Source organism: Zosterops lateralis (assembly GCF_965231275.1).
Source record: "Zosterops lateralis genome assembly, chromosome: Z".
Lineage (NCBI taxonomy): Eukaryota > Metazoa > Chordata > Aves > Passeriformes > Zosteropidae > Zosterops > Zosterops lateralis.
The window spans coordinates 27042306-27066912 of NC_139800.1; the positions used below are offsets into that span (position 1 = coordinate 27042306).

Below are 24607 nucleotides of genomic sequence, written 5' to 3' on the forward strand. Positions count from 1 at the left end.
TCTTAGTAAAGCCTTGAGGCAGCTCTATGTGATGCTTGTGGCACGTGCCTGGAGCTCACACCAGCAGAATAGAGCTCAGCCTCTTCCAAGTTATGATACAGTGGTAGAACCCCAGAAGTGCCAGCACAGCGAATGAGTGTTTTTGTAGCTGCCTCCAAGGTTAAACTGGCTCTTGAGCAGCTGCGAGATGACTGCAGAGCTGCTCTAACAGGCACAAAGTTCCTGGCATTTTTGGTCTTTCTACACAAGTGCATGGATGCAAAGCTACACAGATTCAGTTCTTTGATAGTCATCACAGGTTCCCTTCAGGCTAGCTTTTCTTTCTACCACACTGTTGAAGGCACAAATTAAGCAGCTGCAGTTTGGTGGTCTCCCACCTCAGGTGTCTTAGGTTCACCACACAAAAAGAACAACAATGAATGGGTTTGCTTTATTGTTTGTTTGTTTGTTTTTATGAAGAAATTAATTTCTTAATTTAAGAAACCAGTCTTTCTAGGACTGAACCCCATAGGTTCATCTTGGTCCATGAAGGCACCTGAGGTGCTCACACTGGCAGCTGAGTCAAACTGATCCCCCACATAGCCATCTGGAGGAGTCTGGTCCCACCTGAAGGTGGTTGAAAGCCTCTCCATGAAGAGCTGGAGGGCTGGATCCCAGCTTTTAACCCTTCCTTCTCATTCAAATCTTGCTGGAGAAGTGTCTGTCTTGCACGATGTCCTGGATATCTAGATTATCTTGTGACAGGAATAAGGCAGAGTGCCTTTTCCAGCTCAGTGCTCTGCCTAAGCCAGCTGATGCCCATTCCTCAGTTCTGTCTGCTCCCAAAGAATTGTGATTTTTTTTTCCCGTCTAGTCAAGTGGATGCTAAAGGAGCAAACATCTGTCAGTGAAGGGGTGGGCTGAGGAAATATTAGCAGGCTTTTTTTTGTCGAACACAGAGTGCTAAACAAGGAAGACTTGGTGTACTTGATTAGCTGTCATATGACCAGGGCTTGGGGAGGCTCACTGTGTTAAGGATAGGTTTTGTTTTGCAGCAGTATCTCCCTCCCACAGCTGAGTTTCAATGGCCTTCTGTGACATTTCCTTGTTTACTTGTGCTGTGTCTTTCTCTTCAAACCATGACAAAATATCCATAGATCTGGTGTTGGGGTTGAGGAGATGCTGCAAGGAAGCAAGTGGGACAAGTGCAGGAAGCTGGGGATCCAGATGGAGGTCCTTAGCCCCAGTCACCAAACTGCAGGAAGAGAAAGTGCAAACCCTTGGCCAAGTCTGTGCATGCATGTGGTTTCAAAAGCACAGCGGCCTCCAGGCTAATAGAGATGGAGATGTGATGTGCTGGCATGTACACTCAGGGCTGCAACTGGTTGTGTTTTCATTTGCATAGGTTTTGGGGTGTTAGTCCTTCATATACATGATCATGTTCTTCCAGCATTAGCTTTTGCCTGCAGTTCTTCTTTTCCTCCCCTTCTAGGCATGCCTGACCACAGATATCCTCTGATTTACCTACAGATTTTTCATCTTGACTTCCTTTTTCATGCAAATAGACACACACAAAACACACACAGCTAGCCCCCTCAGGTCAGGTGTAATTCTTCACAAGCTTCATTCCCAGATGGGCTTCTTGCTGGCCCCATTCTCCTGCCCAGCCAGTGGGACTAAGTGATGGACCCATCTTAGTTTATTTGAATGGAAAGCGTGTCTTTACCTGATGCTTTTTTTTTTTTTTTTTTTTTTTCTAAGAGAACAGAGACTTGTGAAAGTTGGTTTCTGGCCACTTTTCTCATATGTGACTTCTCTGGTGATGATTCATTCTAGTGATGAATGAACTTTTCAACCAAGCCCTTTTTGGGAGCCTCTCAGAGTTCCTTTTCTTCTGGCCAGAGAACAATTTGAACAAAACATTTTAGAATATTGTACCCCAAAGACTGTGATTCTGCATCACATTTCATCAAAACTTGACAAAATATTCAAAAAAACATTGAGGAGAGAGGATTGTGCAGGCAGGCAAGGACGACTTTGTGTGTACATTCACATACACAAAACACAGTGTGACCATGTCAGCCTTGTTTCCTTAGGAAACTGGTCTAAAAATATCCAGAATAAACATGATTTTTTGTTTGTTTTTAATGCAGAGACTTTTCCAGTCCTTGGACCTTAAAATGATTCCATTTCAGATGTGACCCCTGAGGATGAGCCCAGTTTGCTGTGTTTTCATAAGAGCATTACTTTCCATTTCTTGCCATGACTTCTAATGTGAATTAGGCCAGTGGCTGTTGGCTTCTTCATTTCAGGACATAAAGTGCTAATTTCTACATTGTGGCTATATTTGGATTCTGAGTTGCAGGTGGTTGCCATAAGGAAAGGGATTCTCAAGTCATGGTGTGCGTACCAGTAGCATGACACTGCTTCCATGTAGGATGGACAGCAAACTCTACTTCTCCAGACTGGGCAGAGTTCTATCAGTCCAAACATCTTGTTATTATTTTTCTTTTTTCTCTTGGAGCTGTGGGCTAGCAGTGAAAAGAACAGTATGAGGGTTAAGGTGTCTTACTACAGGTTACAAATGCAATTGTATTGCTGAGATCTGGCTTGGACTGTGGCCAAAACAGGTTAGCTGAATATGAAGACATGGTCATTCAAGATAGTCAACCACAGCTGTGTTTGCAGAACCAAATGGAGTTTTAAGGTGCTGCTGTTGGGCATCCATGTCTACTGTTGGGAGGTCCTGTAAAAAGGACCTGTACATCAGGAGAGCGTGTCTCCTTGCAAGAATTTCACAAGTTCTGTAAAGAGAAGGATAAGTGGAACCATCTTGTCTCTTAGTACAGAATGTGAAATAGAGCAATGAGATTAAGTGACTCACTCAAGGAACCCGTCACAGGCCGGGTTAACACTCAAACTTTTTTCACTGAGCCATGGTTGCTTAACCATGACACAGTTGAGTTCCCCAGGGGTGGCCTGATCACCAAGCATTGAGTGCAGATTCCTTCTGGAAACCAGTCCTCTTCTAGCTGTCATTTAGACAGATCGATTTGTTTCAAAATGGTTAACTCTCTGGATCTTCACTACTCACTTAAAAACAAAACTTATCTCAGGGAACAACTAGGGCTGGATGCAGAAATAAAGGGGTGGAGTTTTGGGGCTAGCGTGTAATTGGTTGACCTAAATGCCCTTAATAATCCCTTCTGGTCTGTAAACCCTAAAATGTGGTAAGAGTTGAATGAGGGATATCTACTGGAGGACTCATTATCTTCTCATCAATTTCTCATGGCTCTCTCACTTGGGTGGCAAGGTTTGCAGAGAGAGATGGTATCTTTTTATTGACATCTGGTGTTACAAAAACTCTACCACTATAAACTTGGGTGGTTCATTGAGGAATTTCAGTACTTTGCAGCATCCTAACTTCATGTGAGCTGCTCTCCCTCCACAAGGCTGAAAGATAAGAATCAGCCCTGAGGGGATTTGTGGGTAATTCTAAGTTGCCCAATGCTTTTGCTTTCAGAAGGAATGTGGTGGCACAAGCAAACGAGCCAGAGGACATGGCCCCCTCTCTCCATGCTGAGGACTCTGACAAGGAGAGGGCTGAGCACTGGACTTCAATGAGTCACCATGATCACACCCTCGCCTCACTGCAGGGCGAGTCACTGCTTCCCCAGCTGGTGCTTCTGTGAGAAGGCGCTTCTGTAACGTGGTCGGCCGGCAAACATTTCTCAGGAGGATGAGCAGGAAACAGTTTCCTCATACCTCCGAGGTAGAGCTTACACTGGGATTACTAAATAGAGTTTTATCAGTAGTCTCCCCTGCTCCTCCATAGAACATTGTGTCAGCCTGGGTAGCTTCACCAAAATTTTACCTGCTGTATTCCCAGGTGGGTAATTTGATGAAAGGTCACCCTTAAGACTAAGAAAATTAGACCTGAGGAAGATTTTTTTCTGTGGAGAGCAGCAGCACTAACACGGTCTTGATAAGCTCTCATTTCTGCCTCCCACCAAAGTCTATTCAGCTGCTGGGACAGTCCCTACATTAGTCACTTGCCTAATCTGTATTAACAGCGAGCTTGAAGGCACTTCTTTATTATTACTTCTTCCACTGGGAACCAGCGCAGTTGGATTGACAAGGTGTTCTGGTTCTTATATCCTACATTGTGTGCAAGTTAGATGGGGATAATTAATTTGTCCTGTCCATATTCTGACATTGTGTCCACCAGCACATAGCTGATGAAGTTCTCTTCGCAAAGACAGCCTTTTCATGGGATACTTTCTTCAATAATTTATGTAACCAGCAGGACAAATACTGCCCAGTCTTTTTTTCTCACTGGTCTTAATTCCATTGCACTACTTATATTCTTGATTCGAAGTTGGGGATGGGAAAGCCTATTTGCTTTGTGACTACAGCACAGCCATCACAGGAGGAAATGGGGAGAAGGTGATGGGGAGAGACGGATGTGTCCTTAGGTCATCAGCTCTGGGCATGGGCAGGAGCTGCTCTTAGTCAGTGGGAGACAAGCAACTGCCAGGATGTGCCTTGGGAAAGGGTGAAGAACAGGGCAGCTCTGCGGGAGGGCAGCATGTCCTTTGCTGTTCTCTGTGCTTTGGCTGGCAGCTGAATAACCAAGCCATGCTTCATCCTTGGAGCCAGCTTGGGTCCTTGGGATGTGGAGCTCTGGGCTGTGACTGGGGTGCTCTTGAAGAGAGTGGGAATTTGGCTGTTCATGTTATCTAGAGGATGTTTCAAAGAAAAATGAGGGAAGCTTGTGATACACAGTCAATTGCCCCTTGGTTTTCAGCATTTGCTGGAGTTCCTATCACTGATATATATGCTAGACTTTGGTAAAGTAAGACTGTTGCAAATTACTCTCTAAATAAGTCTTTTACTATCTACACGTTAATTATGCTACTGAATATTGCTTTAACCTGCTTAGATGTTGGTGTTGAGGATTGTCTTAAGGTGCTGAAAAGATGGGAGATAGAGACCATGTCTTTTTTCAGTCCATCTGACCTCACTTAATCTAATATACTCAGCATGAGCCCGTGGGGTACAGCAGCTGCATGCTGGAGATAGAAGTCGACTCAGTCCATCTTGGCCACATGGTTTAATAGGTCTATGAAATCCCTGGGTCAAAGGCCAGCCACCATGCCCATCTTTGTCACATCTCAGTGATGTGTATCCTGGCAGGTTTTTCTTTTTGTTCTTCCCCAGCATGGAAAGAACCATCTGCCAAGTTAGCTTTCAGAAGAATTTTTAAAAATACCAATTTCCCTTTGTTGAGTAGGGTGTGTGTGAGAGGGTGGGGGTACACAGAACAGAAGGAGGAAGGAGAGCCTGACCCAAAACCAAGCCAGTATTTTCAGGGATTTTAGAATAGCTTGTATTGTGTTTCCTACTCCCCAAGGAAAGGTTGTCCTTTTTCTTCTTTTCTCTTTGATTCGATTCCCTGCCACTCTGTGAGCAAGTCAGAAGCTGCAGCTGCTGCTGTCAGCTGGGAAGGGAGTCCTGTTGTTTAAAAACCATGTGTTAATCCCTGGTTAGAAAAAGTAGCAATGCTTTATGCTCCCCTTTTAGCCCCCTTCTCTCTCTGCATCTTGACTGCCTGCCCTCAGACTTGCCACTTGCATGAAAACAGATGCAGGTTGACACCAAAGAGACTCAAGGACCACAGATAGCATGAAGATCTGTAAATAAATAAGCCTAAAGCCTGGACAAAGTGACTGAATATTTTTTTGAGAGTACAATGGGAGTTAGAATGGACAAATGTGTTATGAGGTCTGGGGGAAAATTGTGGAGACCTAAACTTTAGAAGTAACAGGAGCTGTTTTTGTCATAGCTGTTGGACACAGATGGGTATAAGTGTTTGCTCATGGGGCCTGTGCTTTGTTCTTGAGGAAAAGCCAGCAGCCCAGTGGGAGAGGAATTTAAACAGTGAGGTTAGGAGAAAGGAGGATTTGGGCTCTGCCAGATGGAGACAGCCATCCAGGCAGTGCTGGAGAGGGTCTGATGGGTAAATAAGAGGCCCAAGGGGCTCAGAAAGTTTACCATCAGGTGTGATACCACAGCATTGATGGGTGAATGCAAAAGGTGGCCTGAGGCTAAAGCAGGAGAGAAAGAAAGGGTTTTGATTTTGACCATCAAAAAGCACCTTCCTATCTTTTCTAGTAGAACAAGAAAATGAATCACCACAAAGACAGGGAAAAAGAACTTAGATGATGGATGGTACTTACAGAAAATTGAAGGCAGTGCCCTGTAACTGTTATAGATCACTGTTATAGAACTGTTATAGAATGATCGGGTTGGAACCCTTGCCATGGGCAGAGACAACGTCACCCCTGAATGCTTCAAAGGAATGCAGGTTCTCAGCTCTGTCCTAGGGTTTTGAAGCAGAAAATGGAGGCAGACAGAGGTGTCTCACCCAGGGCCACTGGAGAAGGAATCCCACCACCCACTGCCCCAACTGCAGCAAGGACCCCTGCTCCCATGCATGTCTTGATTAGATTGGTGACTCCCCTACCATGCCCCAGATCTCCCCATCCACAGGCTGCAAGAAACAACAGGGCTTTCTGCAGGCTTTTCCTGCCACCCTTTCTGAGATGCGCTGGTGTGGGCAGGCCGGCAATGCCCACCCACCATGGGTGCCAGGTGGGCCAAAGCTCTCGCACTTTGGGCTCCTCCCCAGCAGACTACCCGTGACCTCTGCTCCCCAGTTTGGGTGACAGGAAGGAGCCAGCAGCCAGGGTCTGCACCCCACGCTGCTGCCATGCCTTCCCCGTCGTGGCCCCTCGTTAATAAAGAGGTGTAATTGGGAGCCCTCCCTCCATCCCGTCTGGTGTGAGGCCATTTGTGTGCCGGAGGAGGAGGGGCAGGCCCGGCTCTGAGGGGAGAGGCGACAGCGGGGGAGAGAGGGAGGGAAATCTCCTTTGTTTGTTCAAGTAATTTAGGCCTCAGATGTTTTTGAGAGAGAAAAGCAAAAGAAAGGTTGATCAGCACTGGCAAAGGTGCGCTCCTGGTGCATAAAAATATCCCGAGAGCAGAAGGAACAAAGTGCACCAAAGAAGTGTGGATTTAAGCCTTTTGCATTTGCTTCTTACGTTTGCCAGGCGAGATGTGAGTCTTGGAAGAGGCCCAACCAATAAAACAAACAAAACAAACAAAAAACTAACCAACTGAGAAGGAAAAAAAAAATAAAAAAAAGACACACACACTAAAATAAAAAAAAAAAAGAGAAACAGGAAAAAAGTTTGGTCTGCTTAGCTGGGCTGAAAGGAAGCATAGAAGGGTTGTTGGGTTTTGCAGCCAATTAATTTTATTTCTGTTTTATATGTGCTAGCACATTGCTTTTGGAGTCAAGATTTTCTATTTCATGTGCACCAACACACTTTCTTTGGTGTTAAGATTGCAGCTCTCCTATGCCTCCCCATTTCCCATCAACCCCATTAGACATCTGGTTTTTTTAAGGTGAGAATAGAAAAATCAAACAAAACATGGGACAAACATTCTTCTGTTCATTTTAGGTTGAAGTAAAACTCACATTTAAGCCTCATTGAAAGGCCTAAACTAAGTTGAAAATGTCTGTGCTGTGAAGGGTGGGCTTTGCCATCAAAACCCTTGTGTTTCAACTGTGTGAAAGTTGCAGAAAAATGCACATGGGATATGCAGAATTTTTTTTTTTTGTTAAGTTAGAGAATAGGGCAGTGGGGTGAAAGAAAGAATTAGTTATGGCAAATCTTATTAGTGTCCATTGTAAGCAGAGAAGCAGAGACATATGGGACCACTTGCAAAATTATTTCTTGTTTATTCAGCTTCGTAACCGAAGCAAATTTTTTTGCATAGTGTCATTTATTTGGCAGCTGGAGGGGTGTGGAAGGTGTATGCCTATGAAGCAAAAAGGGGGGAAGAGCGAACACAGTATTGGTATTCCATTAAAACTGATGTTCAGTGTTTTGTTTGTCAGGTTTTGGCAAGATTTTTTGCTTTGAAAGCCATTTAGAGAGGATTGAAGCAGATGGCAGGGAGATCCTGTTTGTGTTATTTTTGGACATTCCCATTGAAAGTCTCAGATTGTTGTCCTTTTTCCCCCTTCCCCCATTCATTCGTGTTTTTCTTTCTTCCTTCCTTTCCCCTTTCCTTCTTGAGAATATTTTTAATTTTTTCAGCATATATTATTAATCATACAACATCAACTAACTCAGCTTTTGCTGGGTGTGTTTCTGATGAACCAAGCTGTGGCTAGTTTATATTTTTGCCTGTCTAAAATCAGACGAAGTGGTGGAGGTACTGAAGCAGTACAAGCAGTGTTAGGAGAGGGAGCTGGGAAGCCAGACTGCCATTTTGTAGGGTTCAGGTCAACAGGACCACATTTCCCTGGCAGACCAGCAGCTGTATTAAGCCCAGGTAGCAAGTTAAGATTGAAGGTCTTTCATAAAACAACTTCAGTGACCCCTATCCTTTCTAAGCCCTTGTGGAAGAGAGGACCAGCTGTAGATAGACTGGAAAACTGAACTAGCCCCTGGCTCTTAGTGGTGGTCTTCCTATGTCACTGGTCAGATTCATTGGTCTCAGACAGCCTGGAAATCTTTTGTTCTGCCATCATCAGTACCCAGATTGTGGTAGGAAGAGAGAACTTCATTGCCTCGCATTGCTGGTATAAACAGCTTCCCTAATCAGTAAGTTAGTTCTGAATAACACTGCTGGAAATGTCTGCAGTGCTTTTCATGTGGTAGTCTTCACTGGAGCCCTTCACAACCTTTGCGCAGGCAATCTAACAAAGCTAAGCCTGGTCCAGTCAGTTAAAGCACTTGGCTAGACCACGTCTATCAGCGAGGATGTGCACACACAAGGAGCATGGGAAGCCTTGGCTCCAGTTGGTATCCAAAAGTTCAGGTGATTCACCCAAAGCTCCTCCAGATGATTAAATCTCTTAAGCTAAGCTGGAAATCTCAAGGAAACAAGCATTATCATGCTCATTCTGTCAGTGGTTATTCCCAGATAGAAGCAGATATTTAAATCCTCAAATATTTGCATCAGGTGATATTAGCAGTACTTTGGCACAGGAAAATGGTTTACAAGGACATAAAGCTTTGGCCCAGAAAAATAAGCAAATGAACTTCACAGGTTTCACTTTTACTACTCTGACACTAAAATACAGTTCAGTACAGGTTGTGTTTGAGTTCAAGGTGATGATTCATCTTGGGTTTTAGATTGATTGAACCTGTATACCCACATCCTCAATTTTTTTTTTTTTTTTTTTTTTTTTTTTTTTTTTTTTTTTTTTTTTTTTTTTTGTAACTGGTGCACTGAGGGAAACCCACTTCAGAAACTCTCATTTTGTTCTTAATTAAATGAATGCTCAGAAGTATTTCATGTTCATTGCAGCACCTGAGTTTCAGTGCTGTAGTTGTAAGGTGGTAGTGGGTGACCTGTTATGTGTGATGTCTCTTGAGGTACATTTTGCTGGCTAAAATAACCTCTGGAGGGGAAAAAATAAAACAAATCAAACCAATCATCACTTTCCTCTTACTGTTATATCTTGCTAAATTATGAACATGCCCTTGGCAGGATTTTTGCTCTGCAGTGCTGACTTTTATGCCTGCCTTATTAAAGTTTGACAAGTCCTTCTCGTTACCTAGTGGATGAGCCTTCTGCTCAGAGGACCTTCCCCGGCTCCTGGGGTGGCACAGCTGCTCTGGCAGTGAGGACTTCCCTTCTAGAGCTTCCAGGGATAAGGGCTTTCCTGGTCTGGCACTTTGAGAAAGGAGCCAAGCAACAGTCTCAGCCTAGACAAAAGGCAAACTCGACCTACTATTTATGTAGTTACTTAAACATGATTTAACCTAAATAATGCACACTGTGACTTGGCCGGGGGAGAGGGGGAAGGGGAGGAGAGGAGTTTGTTTCTAATGAGCCAGGAGACAGCACAATTAATTACATATGAAGGACAGATAACTGACAACAAACTGTCTACAGCAGAGAGAAACAAAATACCGATGTGAACAATTAAAGCGTCCATGTGATGGAAGGGTCAGCGATTTCTCATAGAGCAGGCAGCTTGGCGTGGCCCCTGGAGACCCACAGTGGATGCTTGGCTGAGCGGGAGGCCAGGTGGGGAGAGATTTTTGGGTCCTTCACTGTTGAAGCTGAGCAGGCATTTCTGAGGCTGACAGGCAGCGCTCTGGGCATTATTTTCATCACATGTGCTTTTGACAGCGGAACTGTTAGCTACTAATCTCAAAAACACGTGAGGCGAGGAGGAGAGTGGGTGAGGCAGCAGAGCAAAGGCTCCATGGGCAATTAGGTACCTTTGCATGCTGCCAGCCACTGAGACAGGATGAAGGAGAGCTGAAATGACAGAAGTTTTCCTTCCCTTTTTTTTCTTAAAAATTGTTAATTTTCCTCACCATCACCCAGATGTGGAAGTGCAAATCTCAACTGCTGGCAGTTGAATTCTTTGAGGAGCATGGTCAGAAATTTCCCTCCTCTCTGCTCACCCTCCTTAAACTGCAATGAAACCTGGCAAAACTTATGACTCACGATACCCCTTTCATCCTCCCCTCTGCTGGCCCATCCTGCAGTCAGCCCCTGGCTGTAAAGGTTTGAAGGTAAAGGCCGATGGATTAGCCTAGGGAAGGGCCAAAGGTTAAATGAGCAGGGCTAGCAGCATGCAAAGGGCTACGATTGAAATATTTGCTGAATGCTGACAGGCAGCAGAATAGAGGCTGACAAGTAGCAAATTCCTGTTTTCTCCTCTAATTGAGAAAATATTTTGGGTGGTATTCAGGCAGGCTGCAGATAGAGACAGGGAAAGCTAGCCAGGGAAGGAAGGATGGGAGGACTTCAATAAAAAGACTATTCCCACTAAACCTCTATCCAAAAGCTTTGTGTTTATTCTTGTGGAAATCCCTGAAGCCTGGAGCTTACCTTTTGCTTGGTCATTTTTCCCATGCAACTGCAGAGCCAAAATGCTGCCCCTCTGAACTTAAGATATCTCACAAGCAGAATTTGACCAATTCTTGATGTTTTTGCAGCTACAGGAGTCTTTCTTTCATTGAATAGTAGAAAGGTTTGGGTTAGAAGGAGCATTCAAGATCATCTTGTTCCAAGCCCCTGCCATGGTCAGGGACATCTTCCACCTGACCAATCCCTGTCAAACCTTTCTTTGCAAGTCTAGCTTATAGCATGCTACCATGAAAAATCCAGCTGTTGTGAGGATCAATCTCTCATCTGCTGGACAAGAGTTTAATGAGATTTGATGATGTATTGATAAAACATGACAACTACTCGACCCTTGATTTTATTTGCTTGTAACATTGATAACATTTAGCTGTGTTGTAAGCCTTTGTAATGCACGATGCCCTTGTGCCGGGACAAGGCTTATTACAGTCATTGTGGACGTGAAGAGAGAGAAATTGTGTTTGTCTGATGCATCACAGATCAACTGCACTGATTTCTGCCTTGAGCCAGCCCTCTGGCATTCCTTGCTCGCTCTTGGATGTGAGTGGGAAGGTCTGGTGGCACTTGTGAGGAGGAAATTCCAGGTTGATGTGACCAAAAGCAGTTCACCGACATTTCACACCCTGACATCTTCCTTCAAGGGGTCATTTAATCCTGCAAATACACTCTACCTTAAGCCTTCTGCTTTCCCTTTCCCCAAATACTCCTTCAAAAGCTGCTAATGTACTGAGAAGGTTTCAATTAACGCTATTTCCTGCTTTCTTAGAAATATGGTCTTAGTTAAAGGAGACAGGGAGTAGGGCAAGAAAGATGTAAAAAGAAACAGTTCCTCAAGCCAAAAAGCAGCATGAGGGTCAGCAAAGTTTATATTCCCTTCTAAATGCTCTTGTCATAAAGCTGGGAGGCAGACTTATAAAATGTTTTCTGGAGCATGTCATAGCTGCAGCAGAGGAAGGTTTTGGCAGGAGTGTACCCAGTTTGCAGCCAGCGAGTTGTGTTGTATCTGGGCTCTTGGAATCTCATGTGCTCCTTAAAGGTGCCCAAGAGGCAGTCAAGAGATTCCTAATAGTCAATATGAACTTGGTTAAAGTTTCAGCATTTATCAACAGCTCCAAAACTTTGTTGTTGAGCAAAAGGAAGAAAAGCTTGCCTGGCTTTGTGGATCAACTTCCAGTGAGGCATGCCAAGGGCTGCCAGGGTTCCATTCTGCTGGCCTTGTACCACAGTTGCTCCTGGAAAGCTGTTAACAGGGTTGGGGCAATATTCCTTGCTGCTGGAGCAAGGCAAGGGATGATTCTTTTCTCATGTGTGGCTATGAAAGCAGCTGATGTGTTGGTTGCTCAGCACTGCAGATTTCTGCCTTGATTCAGGAGGCCTGTGATGGGAATAAAGCAGAACAGTCAACGCTTTACAGTGGAGAAACTGAGGCACTAACAGAGAGTGTGTACAGAGAATGGAATGGAGCTTGGGAAAGGCCTGGAGCCCCAGGAACAGCTGAGGGACCTAGCAGAGCTCAGCCTGGAGAAAAGAAGGCTCAGGGGAAACCTTCCGTTTTGGCACAACTCCTTGACAGAAGGAGGTAGCCAGCGGGGTCAGGATCTACTCCCAGGGAATGGGACAGGATGACAGGAAACAGCCTCAAGCTGTGCCATGGGAGGTTTAGATTGAATATTAAAAATTAAAAATTTTCTTCACCACCTATGGTGGTGAAGCCTTGTGGCTATATCACCACCCCATGAGGGATTTAAAAGCCATATGGATGTGGCACTTGGGGATATGAGTCAGTGGTGACCTTGGCAGTGCTGAGGGAATAGTTGGACTCAGCGATCTTGGAGGTATTTTCCAATCTAAAAGATTCCATGATCATGTGCCTCCTTCTGCATAATGCTCTGTGTCAGCATAAGCTGAAAGTGAAGCCCCTGACTCATTCAGTCATCAAACCATCCTCCTGCTTTTAAATCATGGGTCTGTCTTGACCTTCCCTTACCCCCCTCAGTCTGTGCCTGGGTTGCACAAGGGAGAACAAAGTGACACTTGTTTGCCTCGTCCAAAGAGCTCGCTCAAGCAGGTGATTGTCTTGCCTCCTTTTGCAGTCCCAAAACAAAGTGTTGAAGTCTTGTTTTGGGCTGTAAAACATCCCATATATTCCCCTGGGACTGGATTTTTACTTTCTGACTGCAAGTGGCACTGAAAGGAAAAGAGGTCAAAATTGCAGGATGAGGGAAATAATTCCCAAGTGCTGAAATTAGGAAAAAGATGCGAGCACTCATCCTCTGCATTCCTTACAGTGCAGGAAGTAAGGGAGCTTTAGCTGCAGTTTCTAAAGAGCTGATCCTTCATTTGTAAGCCTGCCAAAACAAAACAAAACAAAACAAAACAAAACAAACAAAAAAAAAAAAAAAAAAAAAAAAAAAAACAAAAAAAAAAAAAAAAAAAAAAAGATGAGAAGTCAATAAAGTTCAGTTAAAAACTTGTCATTGTTTATTTGTTTTGGGGATGTCAAGAGGCCAGCGCATCTGAGACAAACACAAAACTATGTCTTGCAACAAAACAGTGTCTTGCAGCAAGGACCATTGTTCTCAGCTACAAGCTCCTGTTCACCTCCAAAAGGGAAGTTCATCCCTTCTGTGTTGAGCAAGGAAGGTTTGGTTCTATTTAATCGTGAATATTTTCAGCACATGTGCTGCTTCATATTCCCATGAAGGTTTGGGGTTCAGATTCCAAATAGTTTTGGTGCTCAAAACCCAGGTGTATCCAACATGCAAGCTGAAGAATTGGAAACATGGGTTTTTAAAATGAAAGTTAAACTTCCTCTGTTTTGATCTCCTTCCCTTCAAATAAAGGATATGACAGCACGCGCCATCCTCTGTGAGAAAAGGGTTAGATCTACAAAGCACTTTGAACCCCAGAGTGATATCATTCATTTTATTTGGTCTGTTCTGGTTTCTAGTCAAAATGAGAGAAACACAAAAAGGTCTTGAGTCAGCACTGCTTTTGGTTTTTTGTTTAAGTCTGAAACCCTAAAATGAAAGGACAACAAGAGAGGAAATATAAACTGAAACAAAAAAAGGAGACTTGAAGAAGCCCAAGAGAAATGGAAAATCTAAACTTTGCTGAGTGTCTTCAGCTGTAATGACCTGAAAGCTGAGCTCACTCCAGAGTGGGAAATTGTACTTTTTCAAGCAATGAAAAAGGAAGAGCTTCTCTCAGGAGACTGATGAGTCTGGTCACTTCAGAAGTTCTAATTTCAAAAATAATTCCCATAATACCAACCTCTTGCTACAGAGGAGTGTTTGGTTGCTTTGGTTTATTTGGGTTTTTGTTTGTTTGTTTGTTTTTGTTTTCTTTTTTAATGGGAGAGACAGACCACTTTGGGTATCAATTTGCATGGGAAACTGAGGTTCACAGCTGTAACCTGAGTTGCCACATGTTATTCATACATGGCATTGCTGTTCCAAAAAGCTTATATTTCACAATTTCCAGGCTAGTGCTTTATCTTCTAGGCCATAATATTTCTACAGGGTTGTCTACTCAGTTGCTCAGTATTTTATATCAAGAAGAACCAATTTTTGACCAGAAGTTTAGAAATTTTCGTTCCTCACAAAATAAATGTATTTCTTGGGTTTTTTTCCCTCACTATGTGTGACTTCTAGGTGTCAGCAATTCATTTCTCTGAAAGAAGTTAAAGGAGCCTCCTACAAGCCCATGACACAGAGCTTCAGAGAAGTAGGGACCAAAACCAACTGTGTCTGAGTAAATGTCTTATTTGGGTATTTGTAATCTGACTCAGCAGCACAGACCTTGATTTTTATCTTCTCAGAGGATTGGGTGGGAGGAATGGTTAATAACAGTTCAAAGCAATGCAGTTCCTAACATCTGGGGCTAAAGGGAGGGATGGTATTTTGCAGTAAGGGCTATCAATATTTTGATGTACTTGTTCAGTTGTTTGCCCTGTTGTAACATTTTACAACCAGAAAAGAAGCTCAGATCATCCATGCTTCTTACAAGACACTTTGCTTGTTTGGAATATTTTTAGAAATTACAAATGTACTTCATCCTTTCCCCACTGATTTTGCTTGTAACACCTCAAGAAAATACAAAAACCACGCTGGTGAAAGTGAGCATCATATGTTAGAATGATGGTGAAGTAACATGGGTGGGAGCTGATAAATTTGATAAGTTTGGTTGGAAAGATCTCTCTCAGATTTCAAATGAAAACAAGGCAGTCCTTGTCCTCCCTAAAAATGCAATTTTTCTGTCAAAGAATGAAAATGCACAGAAATTTGAATGGTCTTTTAAACTTCACATTCTCAGAAAACCATGACTTGCTTTTAGGGAATTTAAATGAAAATAAATAGGGGTTTTGGCCACATTTGGCTAGATGAGAGAGGTAATTTGGTATGTATGTATGTATGTATGTATGTATGTATGTATGTATGTATGTATTTATTGACACCATTGCTAAAGCAAGTCCAAACTGAAGATTATTAAGCATTTGAGTTCCTCCTTCTGCTTTGATTTAGGCCTTTGAAGCCCCAGGCAGGCCAGGGAGGAGGCTGGAGCTGTGTCTGCCAGCATTCTGCTGCTCTGCCTGGGCCATCCTCAGCCTCTGCTGGGAATTAAGGAGGTTTTGGTTGTGTTTTGTCTCCTTTGAGGCAGAGTAGGCTGCCTGGCCAGCAGCTGGCTATCTCCCCATGCTTGCCTCTGATTTGCATATGACTGTTCTGTGTCTTGTAGTTTTAGATCCAGCTTTAGCAGCAGAAAAGCTAGGTTTGGGTCCAGTCTTACACAGTGGATTTGTGGCTCACTGTGACCCAGAGCCTTGGGGTTTTTTTGAACTTCCAACAGAGACGCTGGGACAGCTAATACAGGAAGTTGGGGGTGGCAGATGGCCTTAAAGCACCCCTAAAGGTGAGAATCTGATAAGACACAGTAGTTAAGACAAGCCTGGCAGCCTTGCAGTAGTACCCATAGGCTTTATAACAGGGAAATCTGGGACTGTCAGGATAAAGAGACTCATAGAATCATAGAAAATCCTGAAATGGAAGAGGTCTACAGGGATCATTGAGTCCAGTTCCTGTGTACAGGACACCCCCAAAAATCATGCCATAGTGCCTGAGAGCATTGTCCAAATACTTCTTGAACTCTGCCAGGCTGGCACTGTGACCACTGCCCTGGGGAGCCTGTTCCAGTGCCCAACAACTCTCTGGGGGAAGAATGTTTTCCTAATATACAACCTATACCTCCCCTGACACAACTTCATTCAATTCTCTTGGGTCCTGTCACGGGTCACCAGAGAGGCTTCAGATTCTCTCTCTTGCCTTTGACCCTTCATACTGATGATGTGGTTGGACTTCCTTGGCCAATGAGTGGCAGCTTGTCTCAGAAATAGTCTCCGAATATGTTGCCCCTTTTGCCTGCATGTTTATGCATGATATAGAACTGAAGAAGCTCCTCTTTAAAGTTGACAATTGTCCTTTGGTCTTTGTAAGGCCAAGACTGGCAAACACGATCCCTTAAATTTCACCACTAGTGGTCTTATAGCTGCTGGAGCAGCAGAATTTTCCAGGTCTAGATGGATTCTATATGCCTTTATTAATCCAATATCTGGATGGGAGAGCTTTGAAGGTGTTCAGTTCTGTTGTATAAATCAAGAAGTCACAGTTGAACATCTCAGATATAGTGGATTAGAAATGATCCTACTATTGGTTTGAAAAAAACTACTCTCAGGCCCTCCTATAATGAAAAGATTTCTTATCATTAAACATGGGAAGAAAGGAAGGAATCAGAGATAGTGAAAGTGATTTTTAAAATACAAAGGAAGGCAAGTCAAGAGGCCCAAAATTTCTCAGTGTCAAGCCAATGGCATTGTCATGAGAGGGCAACATCTTCCCTTATCACAACCTATAGATGCAGAGTATTTTGAAACCTTGCTACAGAGTGTGCATGTGAAATGATGTGCTTCTGGGATAGCTTCATGCTCAGAAACTCCAGTTAGAGAGATGAATGTTGGTACTTGCTGCTCCTTGAACTGCCACAAGTGGCATCCTGTGAGTGGGCACATTAGAGGATTTCTAGAGCTTTTTCTGCAGTCTACAAAATGCCCAGTGTCCTCATTCCCTTCACAGGACAAATTGGTTGGTTTTGTGGAAAACTGTGACCTCAAAGGGGGTGTAGTGTTAGGAGTCAGCTCGGATGACATTAGCTTAGTGTTGATTGCTCCCAGCTCCCATATCTCAAAACGAAAGTACAAGAGCAATTAACCCTCCCCTTCCCAGTTTTCCATGTTGCACCGCCTTCTCAATGATTTTATTGCAGCTCATTGTTATCCCTAATGAGAGAATTCTGATTTAATGGAGTGTTGGACAGATTGTAGTCAGAATTCCTCTTTCCTTCCACCCTATTTCTGTAGAATAATGTAACATGATCTTTAGCAAGTCCCTTTTTGTTTAAAGAAATATCCAAATGGAGGAATCAGATTGATTGCTGTCTTTGTGTGCTCTTCTGTTCTCTGGAACATCTTCCTGCAGTAGTAACATCAAATGTAAAGACTGAGGAACTTGACCTGGCAGGTGCCAGCTCTTGGGAATACAAATGTTCAGCTGTAGGAAATATCTCTGTTACAGCAGTGCTGTGGAAGTAATTAGGCAGAGGATAATGGATGGGCTGCGGTAAGATAGGAGGGAATGACTCCACAGAGGTGCTTCGTGTTGAGATCATAAACTACAGCAGTGGAGCAAGGATGGGCTAGTGATGTCAGCCAAAACCTGTGGTGAAATTAGTTTCCTCACAGAGGACTTCTCTGTGGCTGTTCCTGCTTTATTGGTTCCCAAATCTGGAGGCCCCTCTGCAGAGTGACTGCAGCAATGTTAAAGATGGAAATGCTGCTGTGTTTCAGTTTTATGTGAACTTCTGGTTTCTGTTTCTACTGTTATAAAGTATTTTGCATTCACAAAGCACTTCCTCCTTTCTGACTGCGAGTGGGCTGTTTGGGTGGGGAAAGAGTTCTCTAGAACCAGGCACATGGTGTGAATCTTGGGGTTAATCTTTTGGTTGTTTTGTGAAGGGCCAGAAGTTGGACTTGATGATCCTTGTGGTTGGTTCCTTCCGACCCAGAACATTCTGTGATTTTCTGATTCTGTATTAGGGACCACAGCTGGAAAACTCAATGCAACCTTTCCTTTGGGGCAACTCTTGCCACACTCTGCATGTTGCTTCCCTACATGTACAGATGCAGGTAGATGTATGTAGATAAATGAGGATCCTAAGACAGACAACACTCATGTAGATCAGTGCTTCCAAGCAGAGGAACAATCATGAGTGAAAACAGTTCTGTTCTCTTGTTGAGTCAGACTGCAGTGGAAAAATACAGCCTTGAATCAGAAGGTACTGCCTTCAGGAGGATCATCTCCTCTGCTCTGTGTTTGGGAAGGACTCAGATGGCTAATGGAAGTGCTCCTTTCCTGGCAGTCTGTGCGACACCTTTCCTTCTGGGCAGCATCTGTTCCCAAACACAACCCCTTGGAAAGAGGAGGTGTGCTCTTCCTCCCCAGCCCCCTCTCCCTGCAGGGCATTCCCCTGCATGATCTCATGCAGCTCTAGTGGTAATTATCATCATCTCGTGGCTCAGTGGGGTTTGCCTGCAGAGGAACCAGCCATTTGGCTTTTGACACCGATCTGCACAGGTATGCAATATCTCATTGCAAGTTAAAAAAAAAAGAAAAACAAATCAGTAAAAGGTGTTGAAAAAGTTTTCTTACTCCCTTTTTCACTCTGCTGTTTAAACAGCTTTGTAGTTGTCTAGTTTAGAAACTTATTTTTCTAGTTAATCTATTTTTTTTTAACCTCTAAGTTTTCATTTCAACAAACATAATTTCTGTTATACCCACAGACTTACTACCACCCTGCCACAAATGTTTATTGATGGAGAGCCATGCAGCCTCTTTATTTTTTCCCTTTTCAAAAAGAAAAGAAAAAAAAGGAACCACCCCCCCAAAAAAAGAAAAAGAAAAACAAAACAAAACAAACAAACAAAACAAAACAAAACAAAACAAAACAAAACAAAACAAAAATCTCTGTTGTCTGCACTTTCGCACTTTCCAGGGATGAAATTATTTTTAATGATGTTGTGTGGAAATAATGGTGCATTTTACACCAAAAAAATGGTGTGTTTTTTTGTTTGTTTGTTTTTGTTCTTTTTTTTGTTTGTTTTGTTTGTTTGTTTGTTTGTTTTCCTTTCTGATATCTTTAGTGCCACTTTCTTTCTTCCTTTCCTTCTGGTTTTGCAGGGTCAGGAACTTGGGAAATTAGGGTGCATCAAAAATCGAATGCAACTTTCCCCTCCCTCACAGTCACACCTCTCCTTGCTCTAGCCTGTGCTACTATAGGAAAAGATAAGGTGACTTAGGGAGTTAAAGAAAACCTTAGCCCAGCATCACATTTACCAAGTCCTGAAGAATCTGTCAGCCCAGTTCAGGAGATGAAAATCTCCCTTTTCCTCCTCTAGCTAGAAGTCTCTCAGGGGGAATCTGAGTGTAGTGCCTCCTTGCCAGGGGAGCAGCACATGGGTTGATCTCTGTGAACAGGTTAAATAAACAGGACTATGTTTGGGTTAATTGTCACTGGTTCTACTGCTCTCCATTACTGATCTATCTGGGAGCCTGGCCAAGGAGCAGATGTGAGAGACAGCATCATCACCTCCCTCATCGTCTTCATTGTGTCTGGATTTATCCTTTTTCTTTTCCTTATCCTCCCCACCCCTTTTTCTTTTCTCTTTCTTTTCTTTTCTTTTCTTTTCTTTTCTTTTCTTTTCTTTTCTTTTCTTTTCTTTTCTTTTCTTTTCTTTTCTTTTCTTTTCTTTTCTTTTCTTTTCTTTTCTTTTCTTTTCTTTTCTTTTCTTTTCTTTTCTTTTCTTTTCTTTTCTTTTCTTTTCTTTTCTTTTCTTTTCTTTTCTTTTCTTTTCTTTTCTTTTCTTTTCTTTTCTTTTCTTTTCTTTTCTTTTCTTTTCTTTTCTCCACTATTTTTGTTTTTCTCTTTGGCTGAGCAAATAGGCCAGATGGCAGTGAGGGGAGCAGACAACAAGTGAGCCATGGCATATGGGCAGCCTGTTTAATTTCAACTCCTGTTGGGAAGTGGCTTGCAGGGAGATAAGTTACAAAAGCAGAAGAGGAGGAGGAGTGTGTGTTGGAGGGGAAGGGCAGGAGGAAGGGAAGACCCTTTTTGAAATGAAGCAGCCCAACTGAGGAGTCTGGGGCACAGGGGACTGAAACCTTCCTGACACAAAGCAGTAAATTAGCTGTTTCCGTGTCAGTTGGTGCAGGAAGTCTTGTTGGCTGCACATGGGAAGGAGAGATGGGGATGTCTGCCTCAAATAAGGAGGAGCAGGACATGCCTCCGATTTCCGTCTCACTCCCCCCGTCCCAGAAAAGCTCCAGACAGGAGGTTTAGGACCTGGCATGTGGAGGTTTTTGCCTAGCTGCAGAAGAGGAGTCATGTTGCCCTGGATGATTTTTTTTCTTTGCAAATAAGACTGTGTATGTTTTGCTCCTATGGGCATCAAAGAGAGATCACCCACTTAACAGTCCTTTGAAGCAAAAGGCATGACTTTTAAGTTTTGAAACAAAACAAAGTAAAAAGTTGACACAAAACAAAGGTAAAGGCAGCTTAATAACTATTTAGTCGACAGTGATCCCCCTTTCCCCTTCCCTTCTGTTTTGGCCTTCATTCTTTTCTGCCTCAGTTTGCTTTTTGGACTCAATATGCAAGCTATCAGCTTCTGGCTATCTATTCACATTGGTCATGCATTTTGGATTTTGCTGACTGAGACCAAAGAGAGTCTTGCCTGAAATATGTCTCAATGATTTAGGAAGAAAATTAGAGTGAATTGCACTAAAGCATGGATATGCAAGGCTTCCTGGCTTCATTTTGATGTACTCAGACTTTGGGAGAGAGTGAGGAGAGGTAGGTGTACTTTTCTTACTTTTTGTAAATATGTTGTTTTTGAATCTCAGCTTCACTGAGATTCAAAGTGATTACACAATTTAGGAACTTGAGAAGTGTTATTCCTGCTGATGCTCAGTGGGTTTTGGTGTTCCTTGGTACAGGCCCTCAACACCTTAATCCTAGAGGCTTTCTTAAAAATCACCTATTTTGGCCAACATCATAATTATGTTCTATTTGCTTCTCTTTGATGAGACCAAGCATGGAATCCCAATACAATCATCATACACATGGACGATTTCGAGGTCTGTGCATATTATCAGCATCCTGACTGCTGGATAGGACTCCATCTCAATGTGCCCATGTCTGAGGTTCAGCTCTGAGCTCCATGCTTCTTCTTCTTGCCAGGGTGGGAAAACTCTACACACCAATTAACTCTGGAAATCCTGGTCTTGTTGGCAGGATGCAGATGATCCTGGGCTACAGTTGCACCTTAAACCTACACAAAGAACTTTTTATATGGCATTAATTCTACAGAGAAGTTTTTATTCACTAGAGATTATGCAGAGTGATTATGCATCACTGGCTTGGTGGAGCAGAATTTTAACTTACAGCTCAGGCACTCCTCCACTGATTAGTTTCAACATGAAATAGAAACACAAGCCTGTAATTTATTGGTGAAATATTTAAGATAGATTGTTAAATTATTTAAATAGCAAAGTTTAAAGCATGCAAGATAAAACAAAACAAAACAAAACAAAGAAGGCAGTTCATCCAAATAAGAGCTCAGTTTTCCTGAATTTGAAAACCATACATTTAGACTCTAAAAGTTAGTTATCTAAAAAAGTTTCCACTTTATTACTCTCACAAAAACCCCTAATGTTGAATCTTTTTTCCATTTGATCTCTGCACTGTTTCGTCTGTAGTGCTAGGAATTATTGCAGCCTCCATCTTGTCCTACCACTCATGTAGCATGTATTTGGGCACTTGTCCAGACTAGATGCAGTTTTCCTCTTTCTAAGAATGCTAATGGAGAGGGGTTTTGGTTTACTGCTGATAAACCAGGTGAGGACTGCTCTAGTCTTCTTGCCTAGGGTTTGGACATCACCTCATCTTGTCTTGCCTTTGGAGGTGACCTTCCATTCTACCTCGAAAAAAACTTGTTCCCATCTGCTACACTTGTCTTTTCCCAGTTGCCCTCTGGCATCTGTATGACATTACCACAAAGTAAAATTAGGGATATCTTTTTAAAGGAGGAGACAGAGGTCATGCTCGTGGTCTTTAAGGAAAGGACTTCCAAGTGGTGGCAATAACTGTATAGACTCATGACAGTGTGAATAAAATGTAAATAAACATAAAGATTTTTTTGTGGACACTTAAACATTCATTTCACAGAATCACAGAATAATTTGGGTTGGAAGAGACCTTAAAGATCATCTGGTTTCAACCTCCTGCCACAGGCAGGGACACCTTCTGATAGACCACGTTTCTCAAAGCCCCATCCAACCTGGCCTTGAACACTTCCAGGGACAGAATGTGCACATTTTTTCTTAATTTTTTCCCCCCTAATTTTAAGATAAAATACATTGGACTTGCTGCATCCTAAGGAGCATTTAATGTTTTCAGTTTCTGTTTGTCTAAAATTCTCCAAATTTGAGAGAGCTTGCTTGCTTCCTCAGCCATGTCTGTTCTAAATATCAGATCAGTGTGACACATCAAAAGCAAAGGCGATTAGGCTTTGACATGTCTTCAGTAAAAACTCATGGGAAATGTGCATCAAGACCCACAGACAGCTTTGAAAATTTCAGTCCTTTCTCTTTATCTACTCACATTGCAGCACAAAAAAAGAAAATATTTTTCAAGTCTGACCTCCTCTAGCAAGCCCTTCGTCTTGGGCTGTGCATCAAGAAGGAGAAAATTTTCAAGGTCTGATTCTTTCAAATGTGGCAGCTGAAAAGAAGATAATTAGGACAGGCAAATCCAAACAGTTCTTTTACAAATGGTATTTACCCTTTTTTTTCCTGTGTATGTCTATATTATAGTTTTCCACCTGCCTTCAAAGGAAAGCTGATAAAAAGGATTTGCTTGCCCTTTTTGTTGTTGAAGGGGGAAGGGTGCCATTTTTGTGCAGTGCTGCAAAACAGATTCTGCAAGTGAAACTACCCCAGCAGGGGCAATCCTGCCCAGAGGGGACAACTCCAGGGACTGAAGCAGGTTTTCTTTCTTTTCCTTTGCTCTCCTTTGTGGATTTGTTGTGCTGTGGGATCAGATCCTTTATGGCAAGTAGGAGTGGGGTTTATGGAGCAATCAACTCCATCAGCAGTAGCAGCAATCGCATAATTCTTTGGTCTTTTGTAATAGATTTTGTGTGTGTGAGCTAAAAGTATGGCCAGGAAGGAAGAGGATGTGAAATGTTGTCTTTCTTTTTTTTTTTTTTCTTTTTTTTTTTTTTTTTTTTTTTTTTTTTTTTTTTCTTTTTTTTTAGGTTGGAAAGAGTCTGTCTTAGTTCCTTTATGCTTTTCAGGCTCAGGGATGAGAGAGAGCGTGTGTATGTGTGCGCGTCTGTGCCCATACAGTCGCTCAAGTGGGAAAAAACTCCGTTTGCAGTTCACACAGGAGGAATTTCTTATGGAGACAACAGTGCTAAGCAGAAAGGCACATCCTGATCTCTAGCAAGTGAGGGGCACGCTGGCAGACACACGCACACAACACATACTCTCCGGGCGCTCTGCATAATACGTGCAAAGCGCTGCCCTTTAATGAACGTAACCTATGGTGGCTGGGATGCAGCCGGCCAGACCTCACCATTAATAAACTGGGAACATTCTTCTCCTTTTTAGTCTCTTTCAATGCCAGCCCTGCGTTTTGATCTCCCTTGAATGCTGCTCCCCCTCATTTGGGGCTCCAATTCTGAGAAGATTTGGCGCATTGTTTGAGGTCGCAGGATGTCGGATTGATTTCGGAGCTTTTGTATTGACTCCGGGCTCCTGAATGAAGCTGTCATGTGTGTCTGTGGTTGGCTAGCAGGCTGTCCGGCTGCAAGCTGTGCCTTCCTTTGTTGTTTAGGCCTCATTGAGCTGAGGGAAGAGGCTCATTTCAGGGTGATTTACCACCACCCAAACACCAGCTGTCTGTTGTACTGCTGCTTGCCTCCACCTTGGATTCAGTTCTTGTTTCCCTTCCTTTCCCCCCTTCTCTCCCACTCTACCACTGTAGGCACTTGCGTACTGGTTCTTCAAAATGTGTGGATCACCCTGACAGAACAGCAAAAAAAATCATAACAAACACTGAATGTGTTGTCCTTCCTAATGGCATTTATGCAGCCATGAGGATTTTTAGGAGTTTGCTGTTGCAGTGCTATACATAGACTCAAAGAATGATACCCCATGGTGGAAGTGACTCACAAGGATCATCAAGTCCAACTCCTGGCCCTGCACAGGACAGCCCCAAGGATCACACTGTGAGACTAAGAACCTTGTCCAAACGCTTTTTGGACTCTGGCAGACTTGAGGCCCTCCCTGGGGTGTTCCAGTACCCGACCACCTTCTGGGTAATTATACCAGCTCCCTGGGGAAAAAGCTGCTTCCAGTATTTTCAATTGCTGTTGCTCAAAAGAGAGAAAGGCTAATGAAAACCAAGCAAGTTAAACCCCAGCTAGACCTGTTAGCTTCTGCAAGGTGCATGGCACATTGCTAAGACAAGCCTGCCTCTGGAGCTGAGCTTTCCA

General features: G+C 43.1%; 1 protein-coding gene across 4 annotated transcripts in view; it reads left to right on the forward strand.

Moving 5' to 3' along the window:
* The window catches only part of SETBP1 (SET binding protein 1), a 268589-nt gene that overhangs the window by 24229 nt on the left and 219753 nt on the right, over positions 1-24607 (forward strand). Inside the window, exon 1 of one of the 4 annotated variants that reach the window (XM_083883745.1) lies at positions 3657-3751. The exons of the other annotated variants lie outside the window; for them this stretch is intronic. Within the exon in view, the coding sequence (XP_083739871.1) occupies positions 3719-3751 (33 nt within the window). The 5' untranslated portion in view covers positions 3657-3718. Of the gene's footprint in view, positions 1-3656; positions 3752-24607 lie in introns of those variants that run through there. 4 annotated transcript variants of the gene reach the window in all.